This window comes from Plectropomus leopardus, chromosome 4, assembly GCF_026936395.1.
Source record: "Plectropomus leopardus strain MGB_pleo_1.0 chromosome 4, ASM2693639v1, whole genome shotgun sequence".
Taxonomy (NCBI): domain Eukaryota; kingdom Metazoa; phylum Chordata; class Actinopteri; order Perciformes; family Serranidae; genus Plectropomus; species Plectropomus leopardus.
Genome location: NC_142179.1, coordinates 32,368,606 through 32,381,118, shown reverse-complemented (window position 1 = coordinate 32,381,118; position 12,513 = coordinate 32,368,606). Strand labels below are relative to the sequence as shown.

Here is a 12,513-nt window from a genome sequence, read left to right as displayed (position 1 = left end):
AAAACATGATAAACTGTACATTATGTGTGATTTTCAATAATCACCCGATGTGCTAATAATTGCTGTAGTTGAATAAAGACAAATTGGTAGTTTTTATTTCTATTCAAAAAATAACATAACAGAGTGACAAAAAACAATCATCAAAGTAGTATCCGACTCCATTCCCTTCTTGCCAGCTCTTATCCAGGGTTTCCCTCCTACCTCTCTACAGAACATACAGTGCTGCAGGGTCAGGTCAGAGGGGCTAAGGAAAACTGCATTAACTATTGCTTCAGTGGAGTGTTTTCATAACAGGCAAGTGTTTTGTCAAGAAAGTCACAGGTCATGTGACACAGTTTCACTGTTTCTTATAAATGGAAGCTGTGCTCTAGATCAGTTGGGCTATGCAAAGCAGGCAGTTGGAGTTACAAACATGTCACCCATACTGTTGAGAGACTTTGTGTGTCAGAGGTGGGGCATTCAAGAGTCTCTGAGGTGTGAAGAAAACTAAATATAATACACACAATTACTGTGAGGCCAATTCTTTGTTTAATACTACAAAACTAGATCTTAAAGGGGAACACCACCTATATTAAGAGTTCCAGTATGTTATTTTCATGGCCTAGGAAAGTTAAATATTTATGAACAAGAGCAACTCCCTCTCACAGCCAAAAATTGGAGAACTGTGTCCTGATTTTATGGACATACTGAATGTTTGTTTTCTATTAATATACCCAAATGAGCTTTATTCTATTGTAGTGTTCTCAGCTCTGAAACAGAAAATCTACCCGTATACTCAGAACATTTCCCTAGGTGGTCTCAGTTCCATCTATAACATCTTTGATGTCTGTGGGTCAGTTTCAGACTTGATACTCGATGACATCACAAATAAGAGTTTTAGAACTGTAGTTTTTTGATTTGTGGGGGAGTTGTTTATGGACTGTCTTAGCCCATAAGAAGTGGTAGTTTAATAGGTGAATGCACTACCAGGTGGATGGGTGGGCAACTGAAGGTGAAGTGGGTACTCTCCTATTTATTTAAATGACTTTTTGGTTGATAGGTGGCTTTACTGTAAATGGCAAGAAAAAGAGATGGGTATATTCTGTATAACTGAGTATATGCCACACTACATGAATGACATGTAAGAATTTTGAAAATGGGTGTAGTACCTCTTTTACTACAGAAGAAGAATCCAAAGATTGATATTTTACTTTATTTTAATTCGAGAACACAATTAGTAAGCAAAATAAATCTAGAAATTCTAGAAATCTTCCTTAGAAACAGAAATACACTGCAACTGATTACGGCAGGTGTGTATTGATAATACAGTGTGGATTGTTGAATTACTGTTTAAACTGCTACTTTTTAACTTGAAAAGAGAACTGCTGAAATACGTTTTCATAATGAGGTTATTGATGTCTCTTGAGTGCAGAACATTTATTTTAGCAGCAAACTGCAGTTAAACTAAGTGTCTGAAGTGTGCAATGCAATTCTTGTGAACTGGAGAGATGATCACATACCAAAGTCACTTTTATCCAAAACAAGACTTTCACTGGAAGACGTAAAATAATCAAACTGATCAAAGAATGCACTGCCCTAGGTGTTACAAGTAGTCCTTTTTTGAACATTAACTGGCAATTGAACACCCCAGTTGTTCAAAAGGAACACTGACATCAAGGGTTTAAGTATTGATTGCAGCAGTATGCACTTAAGTTTTCTGGTACAGCTCTGCTGACGTTATGTTCTCCAACAATCTGAGCAAATCTAAGATACAAAGCATTTGATGGCTAAATGCTAATAAGGAATGAGTCTACCAGGGTGAAGGGAGTTATAATTCTGAAAGCACAGCAGTGGTGCAGCAGCGAAGATGTAAATCTCAGAGTTGGTGTATGCAGAAAGAATGAGTGTCAAATCTAGTGTTGTACAAGTCATGGACATATATCTTTTTGGATGGTAAATGACACGTGACTACTTTATTTATTTGATTTTGTTTAACCTTATTTAACCAAGAATAGCCCCACTGAGATTTGGAATTTCTTTTTCAATGGAGTCCTGGCCAAAACAGCAGCATGATGAAATTTACATAAAAGAACAATCTAAAAACACAACATCAAAAGGTAGAACATGACTTCCATGCCTCAATGAATCTCCTCATGAGGAACTGGTGATGCAGAAGGACAGTATAGTAAATATTCAGTGACTTGGCTTGCATACCTTTCATCACTAGTCAAAAGATGCAAAAGCTTTTGGTAACATTTGAGAAAGGGCAAAGGTACTTCCCATCCTCACATGCCCTCTGGGATGTGCCAAATGAGTGATAGGGATAATGTAGCCTGTCATTGGCCACCTATCTCAGGTATCTTTCGTTTTCTACATGAAACTAGTCTCCCAAAGCAAAAACTATCTCCAAATTTTACTGTAGTGTTGTGCGTAAAACAGCAACCACAACTTTTAACTTTTTTAGGCATTTGAATGCCAGCACGCATTTCTCCATCATAACAGGTTCCATCCTGACACTGCCACCTGCAAGGGCATCACTGCTGCATCCTGGGTCTAATGTCGCCTAAAACAATTGTAATTGATTTAAAGAAATACAAACAAGCCAGTGAGACAGCTATTAAAGACCAGGGATGAAGATAATGTGGCCTCTCAAGTTTGTCACTGTTTTGTAGAGCTGATTCCAGACACAGGGTAAGATGTCAGAAGGGCAAACATTTGGTAGAAATACAGATATATTGACTTTGAGTAAATACTCAAGATAATCTTACATCACAGGGCTCAGCACAGTAATTATAATGTTTTCGTTGATAAGGGGATGATTTGGTTCAAATGACCTTGCACAGGTGGGATGCAAAACAGGAGCAGGAGCTGCTTTGTGATGACTCTAATCCCCCTTTTCATTTGCATGTACAATACATTGGTAAAATCTGTAATCCTGAGAAATATATATTTTTAAAAAGTATGTTGTTGACGGTGAAACAAGCAGTTCTTTGTGGAATTTGGACCATGTACTGTACTGTACTGCATAAAGGCTTTTTTTCAGAAAGTGTTTTGGTCTGAAAAGCACTTTTCTTTTCCAGTAATATTACTAATATTACTTCAGAAATACTTGCAGTCATTGCATTCAAGCATACAACTTTATGTGAAATGTAGGTGTATTTGATCAACATGCTAGCTAAGAGTAAAGAGTAAGGGAGATATTGCTTCACGTCTTTCGTCATTTTAGTCGGTTTAAATACCTTCTCAGACAGTTGGTAACACTTATCGGGAGCTCATCAGTGCAGCCGCTTATCTCACTTCCTTTCTGAGTCAGAATTGGGACACTTACCACTAGTTTCACTTAAAACTGCAAACCCATCAGCTGGACTTGTGTGAAATTACATCTTCCAAGCATTCAGTTCATTGTAGTCTTGAGGCACCAGGGGGGCTAGGTTTCAGCAATTAGATATACAATTATAAAGAAACTGCTACATTTAACTAAATGACTACTTGTATGAATGAGCTTGATCTTGATTTTAGCAAACTATGGTGCTCCAATTCACTTGAATCCAAACAGAATTGAGCCCAGATTTGCTCCACATAGATTATACTCAAATGAGTCTGGAGAGGAACAGCAAACAATGATAAACCAAGGGCATTCTCAGAAATCATTGACAGAGTTCATGTTGTGGCTGAACAGTGTATTCCACAATATCGAACAGCCAAGGTGAGAAGAAAGTAATGACAGACTCACTATAGAAATACCTTTGTGTTAGCCCCATAGACAGAAGCCAACACGCTGTAGTAACGATTGTTTTGGTGTTAAGTATTCAACCTATGTGTGTACTATGAACAGACAATATGCCCTTAACTTGCACCCATTGATTGCTTCACATTGTACAATACCCTTAACTTCCAAGTATCAAAGTTCTGGTTCAAGTGCATCCTTCGCTGACAGAAGACACAAGAACTGAACTAAGATAGAGTGATGGAGATAAAAAATAATGTCTTACACATTCACACACAAACGTCAGGCTAGCTGGCGGTCTCACACCACAACATAAATGTGAACTAGTTCCTGATTCAGAAGATTCAAAAAAGAACATCATGGCCTCTGTTTGTAGATCCATCAGTGTATGACAGTAGAAGTGAGCCTGACGGCCAACTTCCCCAACCATTTGAATATTATTGAAATGAGCCTTTGAAGTGGCTAATTACTGGACAGGCAGTATGCTGGGCTCTTTTGAATCCACCTTCTGCGCTGGGTGTCTGTTGGGGGTCCCAGGGGGTGGCGGTGGTATTCGTAAGAGGTGGTGTGAGGTGGGGGGTGGGGGTGTCGGGGGGGACTATGAACAGCCGGCATGCAATACGTGAGAGGCCCCATGTCTGCACTATCAGTGGCATCAGACGGGAAAGAGGAAGGGGTGTCGCTGTGCACGGCAGTTATGAGAACTGCAGTGTGTTGAAACAGAGTGACTGTAACACTGCAAAACCTAACATCCCACAATCATGCACTATCAGTCACACTGACACTCTCTTTTCCTCTTTCTCACTGTTGGATATACAAAACACTGCCACAGACCAGAGTCACGTGGGTTTAAAGCACTAAGAGCTGCACGCTGAGAACAAATGGACTTTACACCTCTTCACCAGTGCAGATAACAAATTACATACTGCATTTAAAATAACAGCTCTTTAAATCCTTATATCATCTGAGCTTTGATTAACCTTTTGTGAGACTACATGCTGGACCAGAATGGAAACGCCGCGCTCACACCTGCTGCACTTTACACCTATGTCGGTGCATCAGTGTACAGACCACGTGCTTTGACAAATATTTACACCGTGACAGAGTCTTTTGCCAGGAGTTCATTTCAGTCTTCTCTATAACTGTGTCACTCTATACACACTCACACAAATTTGTATGTGCATGACACACACCAAAAACATCAACACACCTAACCGGATCAGATCTTGCTCAACCTGGTAGACCAGTCACTTGAGTCTGGGAGCCCTTTAAACAAGATAAGCCGTTTCATCTCTGTGTAAGAGCAAAGAAAGCACTGTTTAGCACTGACACTGCAAAAAAAAAAAACACTAGAGGGAGGAAACAAAGCCTTTAAAGATACTAGTGGTGCTGGCGCTGAGGGGGTTAAGTTCAGTTTGTGCAGACAGCTGAACCTAAATCCCAGATATACAACACCACCACCACCAGCCCCCCCCCAATTCTCCCTCTTGTCCTCCTCCTTCTCCCCCCACCCCTTCCTTTTCTGCCGTGCGGAGCAGGAACATGAAGCAGAGACCCTGACAATATGAAGCCGGCTGAGAGCCCGAGGACCGGCAACGCATACTTACGTGGTCCTAGACGTCCAGACGGAGCTGCCGGTCGGAGAGCAGAAAGCAGAAGAGGACACAGAGAGGAGCATGAGACTTGCGTGCCGGCACAGCAGCCCACAAGCAATCTGGCCTCGTTGGGGTTGTATTCCTGTTTATTTCATCCAGTCTGTGCGGCGCACAGACAGAGCGAGCGGCGATATACACATGCATGCATTCACACAAGCACACACGGCCAGCCGCACGCACACAGCACACCTCCCCCCAGCACTGCACACACGTTTCTCATTTCTCTCTAGCCTCTTCTTATGGCCGACGCTTTCTGTTCTCTCCTTTTTCCTTTCTCATTATCTCTGTCTGCTCCTCCCTTCCCTTTTTCAATATCCTCTTTCTTTCTCTCGGCTACACATGCAGTCGGCTTCTCTTCGCAGCCCCCACCTTCCCCCCTCTCTCTCTCTCTCTCTCTCTCTCTCTCCCTCCCTCCCTCCATTCCCCTCCCTCTCGCGCAGCCTCTCCCTCCATCTCCTCTCCTCTCTCTCTTCAGTGTGTGCAGAGCGAGAGGCCATTATCTGAGCCACAGCGGGCACGTACGGAATGGAGGAGTGTGCAGTGAGCAGAAACAGAGAGAGCTGTGGGGGATAGTCGCGAGTAGCGGCAGCCTAGGAAACAGCACAGTTCAGCAGAGCTCTTACCAATGAGAAAACCTCTGTCTCTATCCACGCCCTTCAGTACTACTTGCTCTACTGCATTAAATGATGTTACATTTCAGGCTATGTTGTGTGTTTGGTTTGTCCACAAAAGCCCAGTGTTGGCAGTTTCGGCTATGACAGCGCTCCTCTGCTTTCGAGCGCAGAGGCGAAACCAGCGGCTGCCAAGCGAATACACAATCTCAACTCACAACGGCGTCAACAGGAAAAAGAAAAAGGAGAAAAGAACGGCAACGCTATTATGCTTGTTTATGCCCTCTGCAAACGGTGTCTGGTTTTCCTTGCGGAGATTTCGTTCCATGTTGGAGCATCTAGATTGAGCTCAGCCCCGGGCCAAAGGAGAAGCCACCGATAGTGGTTCTTCGATCTCCTTCCCTGTCCACATTCACATCCGTTGCCCGTTGATCGCTTGAAACAAAAAGCTTCAATCTTACACCTGTGGCTGACAAACGATCCTCTGACAAGGCTCCATGCAAAGGAAGGAGAGAGGTTGCTAGATGAAGAGGGAGCTGGTGGTCTTGCTGGCCCTTCCTCCAAGATCCAAAGGACACAGACGATGTGGAAGGTTTGACTGAAGGAAACCGAGGGTCTCTTGATTAACAATCATTCATCAACACTTTATAATGTCACTCACCTACAAGGGGGAAGAAAACGGAAGAGCGATGTGGATATGATTAAGACAGAGGTAAAAGAGCAAGACAACTACACTGGGAAATTGGGGGGGAACAGTGGATGACACTTCGACATCAGCGAAAAAGAGTGGGATGAAGAGAAGGGAACACTGAGGAGAGGGAAGACAACAAGAGGGAAGTCTGAGGAAAAAGCGGAGTCGCTCAGTTATTATGTGACTGATTCTGTAAAGGGAGTGGAGATGATGATGAGGAAGAAGAGGGCGCAAAGAGGATTTTGCAGGTTGTTGCAAAACGAAGACAGCAACCACAAGTAATCAGCCCATTACAGTTCGCCGAGGACGAAAGACTGTCCTCTCCTGTCCACCAGATAACGTCCTCTTGTCTCCTCACCATTGCTTTGCCTTGGCGTCATTGCTATTATCATCATCAACGTCTTCATGATCGCTGGATGTTTCCTCTCGCCCCCTTGCTGGCTGACCGGCCTTGTGGTGTCTCCTCTCTTCTCTCGAGCATTACTGGAGTTTTGGAGCAGATTTAACCAGGAGGAGGAGAGGGAGGGGGGAAACATGGCCGTCTTCCCCATGCAGATCGTTGTCAGCTCCTGCGTAGTATTTTTCTCTTATATTACAGAGCATGTGCTGGCTAAACTGCGCTATGACTGGATTAACTTCAGTAGCTTTTCCCTGCTTCTCTTACTTTGTCTTCCACTGTTTCTCTTGATCTTTCGTTTTCTCTGCCTCCCTCTCTCCATTTGACTCTCTGTTTTGTTTCCTGAGCCTTTCCTCCTTCTAACATAGCTTATTGCATTACCGTTCCAACACTTTCTGACGCACCCGCTCTCCGGCCCTGTAAATTGTACACTGTCTGTCTCTCTGTTGCCACACATATTCGTATATACACACACACACAGATGAGCGTCAATCCCAAAGAGAAACACAGCGCAGCCTAAGCTGTCTAAGGGAAGGAGAGGAGAAGTGGAGCATTAGGTCACGTGACCAGGGAGTGCCAATGAGCGAGAGGGAGAGCAGTGAGCAAGAGAGGTAGGAAACACATGTGGCGATGACGCAGCTGCATCGTCATCATCATCATCAGTGTCTCCCACCAGGACGCTTGCCTCCACCACTGGGTGGGCACATGTGTCGTGCCCACTCTCTACTATCACCAACAGCACACACCAACGGACACTCAAAAAACATACTCTTTCATTCACCCCGACTCACTTGTGCTCGCTTCCTCCCCCGGCTGCAATGACACAGCATTTCGAGCTTAAGACCCGACTTAACTCCTGAATCACATGCTCTCCACCCACAGTTCCTTATTCTACAAAACTACTGAACGCAAAAGACCTTTTCTGTCTTTTAATGATCAATACGTGTCCACCAGCTACAAGAAATAATTTTTTGAAGCTGATGGTCGTAAAGCTAAAAGAGCTACAACTACAACTAGACTTAAAAAAAATTAAATTGGCTGTCATTATTTTTAAATGAACACCAGGAAAACAGAACAGAAACACAGCGTCAACCTGTGACCAAGAGAGGAGTGCTGCACTTCAACAAAGTCACATTGTAAAAACTAGAGTCATATTGTCACTGTCTACGTACACAGCTGAGTAAAACAAAGAAGTGCGATTTGACCTAAACATTAACGTAGGAGAGGGAACCTCCTAGATAGCAAATTCAGCTGTTTCCAAGACATGATTCAGACACTTTACTTCACACTGTAAATACAGTGTGTATGACACAATTTACCGTGGATAAAACTGAGTTACAGTAAAGCTACTCTTCATTTAAACATGTGCTCATTGATGACTCAAAACCAGCAGCAAAAAGCAGGTGTCATTTCCGGTAAAATATATTTGGTGTTTACTCAAACCATGTTTGGCTGCGTTTGACAAAACAGAAATTTACTAGATTATTTAGATATGCTATAAAGATAGAGAATTCCATAAAGTATGCTTGTGTTTATTTTATGTTTCAATGCGATTAAAGCCATACTCAGAGACAACACCACCATGCTGCCATCAGGTTTGCCCAATAGAGCTGTCCTGAAATCACCTCCTGAGCACAAAGGGTTACCTCTCAACTTGATAACAGAACAACGTGACCCATTACATTATAACTGGAAGAAATACAGTCTTTAGCTTTGTCCTAAATTCAAAAATGAGTTCACTCTACATGTCACTGAGACCTCAGGAGAAATCACAATAGTTCAAGTACTTTAACTTTTCAGTGAAAATGAAATGGAAAACATGAATGTTTCACACTTACGGTAAACCTGCTGTAACCCGGCATTGAGAGAGAGGAAGGCACAACTCCAATTCTCACATCGATCCCTTCATCTCACAATCTCACCAAATTATCGTTCAAATGAGTCGTTTCACGCCCTCGTCTCTCTCTTTCTCCCTCCGTTTTTCTCTCTCTCTCCATCTCTCTTACTCTCATTCTGTCTCTCGCTCACTGTTTCTCAGCAGCGCAGAGGAAAGGTCTTGGTTGTAGGAGGGATGACTGACAACAAAAGTCCATCCTCAGCGGTGTGTGTTGGGTTGGCTTGCATATGACTAAGCCTGAGTCATCTTTCTCTTTTCTTCTCAACAAAGTCCTGACATAAAACCCTCACACACACTGAAACAAGCTTTTTAAAATATTACCAGCAGGTGGGAGGGCTGCGTACGAAATGCAAAAAAGGCGATAGAGAATAAATCCTGTTCTGTTTCAAGGGTGCCATGGGTGAATAGTTTTTACGAGAAGATGTGATTCCACTATTTCTGCACCTTCATCACCTCTCATCAGTGGGAGGATTTGTGCCATTTAGATTTAAAAAAAAAAAAAAAAAAAGAAAAAAAGGAGCTCTTCCTCGCAGCCATTTAACAACTCACATGAGCATCACGGTCATGACATGAGGGTCCTTTCCCCTCCTCCCACCTCTTCCTGTCAGCTGGCTCCACCTCCTGCTCTCATCTACCTCCATACACCCCCACCCTCCAGCCCATATTGCCCTGCAGTCTAATGGCATCAAGGTCATCTGATCTGACACACTCTGCGACTCTCTCTCCTTCCCCCTCTCTTTTTGCTCTCTTTATCTTTCTTGCCTGTTTCTCCTCACATACACACAGAGGCAAAGAAACATATGCGCACACTGGCAACAAATGCAGAGGCGCGCTTTAATGATTTTCTCTCCGGGCACTCACACACACATGCAAGTATGCATACAGTATTGGATTGTTCACTCAGGGTCACTGGGTTTATTGGTGGGCAGGACAAGAGGCTGCAGAGCTGCACCGAGCACATCATACTAAACGGAACAGAAGCAACACAAAGTGTTTGAGCCTAGTTCAAGAACAATATCTTGTTTTTCTAAGTATTAGAATTTTTTTGCCAAGTTTTGTCTATTTACAAACACTCTAGTCAAAAGTGTGTTTTGTTTTGGTTCACTGATTTCACTGAAATGGTTAACAGTGACTGTATGTGACACATCTTCTGTGTAACCATATGCATAGTATAAATGTATCTATGAATGCATTGTATCTGTCCATCTGTGTGTCTATGATGAGAAACAGACTTTTAACATATTGTTCATATATTAGGCATTACCTTGTTATTTCAACCTTGCATCTGTCTCTTTGGCTGTTTCTCTCTCTTTGTCTTTGCTTTCATTGCCATCTGCCCCTCCACCGCCAACACGCTCCTAGGCGGGATGGTGTTAGGTTAAGGGTGTGTTTGGGTGTAGATCGTAGTGCTGAGTGTAGGGTATCCAGTCTGAGTCATACCTCCTGACTTTCGGCACGTGCAAGTCGGCACGCATAGCCCAGCTGGGGAAGGCCTACCCCCTCACCCCCCCTCTTCACCACTCTTCACAAAGAGAAAGGGAGGAGTGGTTTGGGAGGGAGGAGAGAAAAAAATGGAAAGGTGGAGATGGGTGGGGGGAGGCTATTGGGTAGGGTGGAGCCGCTAAAAAATAACGAGGAGGAGGAGGAGGAAGAGGAGGGGGCGCTGTTTTTAAGAGGCAGCTCTTTGTGCCTGAGGTTTGGGACATGAAAAAAGGGACAATAATGTAATTAATACATAGACTATGATTTGGGGTCTTAGACTGAGAAAATGGAAAACAGACAGGAGAGAAACTGATGAAAAACAAGTGAGGTAAAAATGGTTAAAAAATAAACAAATAAGTTAAAGAACACTGTGTACTACTACCTTCCAAGCTACTGTGTGCCAAGTTATGAAAAGGGGCTGAGCGGTCAAATGTAATTGGAAAATGATGTAACGATTAACAGAACACAATTGTTTCAAATCCTAGAGCAGTCTTCCTCAGGTGAAACACAACATGATGCTGTGATGACTTTTTGGAGATAACATTATGGGGTTTAGATCAGATATTGCTCCAACCTGAAAGAGAAAAACAGACAGAGCGCGAGCAAGAGAAAACCTTCCTCAGCTCTGCACAGTGGCTGGTTGCCAGCCTTGTCTCTCTCAGGACTTGGGCTAAGATTAGCTTCCCATATGTTCAAGTCAGGCGTAGCCGGGCTTAAAGGGCCAGTACTCGACTGTGCACTATGAAGCCATGTAATGCTTTACATACACTAAATCATCCAGATTGACAATCAAGGTCAAAATATCTTTTTTACTTCTTCAAATGAAATGCAGACTGCTGTTTTGTCCTTTTAATTTGAGGTTTTTTTTTAGAACTGCTATGCATTCTGGGCTACTACCAGTTGTTTGCCGTGTCTTACATTATAATCAGTCTAATCCTCCATCTTTTCTGTGGACATTAGCCTGAATCAACATGAATATACTTCCAATGTTTCAGAAATCAATATTTTTATGTGCCTGTTCAAATAGATTGTGATGAAAACAGCTGTGGCTCTGTGCTGCATAAAACCTGGTGGCATCAGGGCAGTAGTGGGATTCAGGATTGTATAAAGTGGGTGCCCAGTGGGAGAAGAGGAGCAGCCACCAGAGAGGTGAGAGTTAAAGAGCTCAAGCAACAGCTGAGGGCTCCTCCCCCTTCTCTTTCCATTCATTTTTTATTAACTGCGGCACCAGGCGGCCGACAACCTCCCTCCAACATCAAACACGGATACCACCAACGATGCCAACAAGCCACCAACCACAACTCGTCGTGCCATGCAGGCTATTGATCCAGCACTGGACACAGTGCGGGCTCAGTCCGGCCATACATGCGCATACAGGAGTAGAAGCAGTGTAGCAGGACAGACAGTGCAGAGGCGAACGTCATTAATTGTCATTAATTAGAGAAGAAACCTGACAACAGAGCAGAGCTTAGCAAGTCCGTATACATTAATAACTGCATGCAAGCGAGGCAATTGTTGGTGACTACATACATTTAAATGTCACCTGAAATCCCTTGAAGATTTACAGGATGTGATGTTTTTAAGTCCTTGGGGTGCCTTTGATAAAACTGTTCTTTTATAACCATTAAAGGAAGCGTGAGTGACACTTCTACACATGACTCACTGTAGATATAGTTGATCGTTATTCAGTGCCTAGAAGCGGATGACTCTTGCTGCGTTTACATGCAGGGATGTGTTGAGGTTAAGTGGGTAAATGCAGCCAGTCACCTTTTTGAGTGCATACAATAGTTCATCTTGAACTAAATTCATACAATCAGAACTGTCTGAATGATGGACATTTCTGTGAGAATACAGCAGTGCCACCTAGGGCTGCAACTAATATTTATTTTTATTATGAAATCATTTGCCAGTTATTATAATTATTATTTTATATGATTCAATGATTTATCATGTAGTCTATAAAAAGTCCAAAAAAATCTTAAAAATTACCTCTTCGAAAATTTCTTAGAAACTAATATGACATCTTCAAATTGCATCTTTTGTCCAATCAGTAGTCTAGAACCCAAAGATTCTT

General features: G+C 42.9%; 1 protein-coding gene across 5 annotated transcripts in view; it reads right to left on the bottom strand.

Annotated features, from left to right (window-relative positions):
- The window catches only part of tet3 (tet methylcytosine dioxygenase 3), a 39,320-nt gene that overhangs the window by 23,183 nt on the left and 3,624 nt on the right, over positions 1-12,513 (bottom strand). For 2 of the 5 annotated variants that reach the window (XM_042488459.2, XM_088077135.1), the window contains exon 1: positions 8,899-9,623. The exons of 1 other annotated variant lie outside the window; for it this stretch is intronic. In XM_042488459.2, the coding sequence (XP_042344393.2) occupies positions 8,899-8,922 (24 nt within the window). In that variant the 5' untranslated portion in view covers positions 8,923-9,623. Of the gene's footprint in view, positions 1-5,313; positions 5,729-7,021; positions 8,874-8,898; positions 9,624-12,513 lie in introns of those variants that run through there. 2 more of the 5 variants (XM_088077134.1, XM_042488461.2) reach the window with 2 other exon arrangements.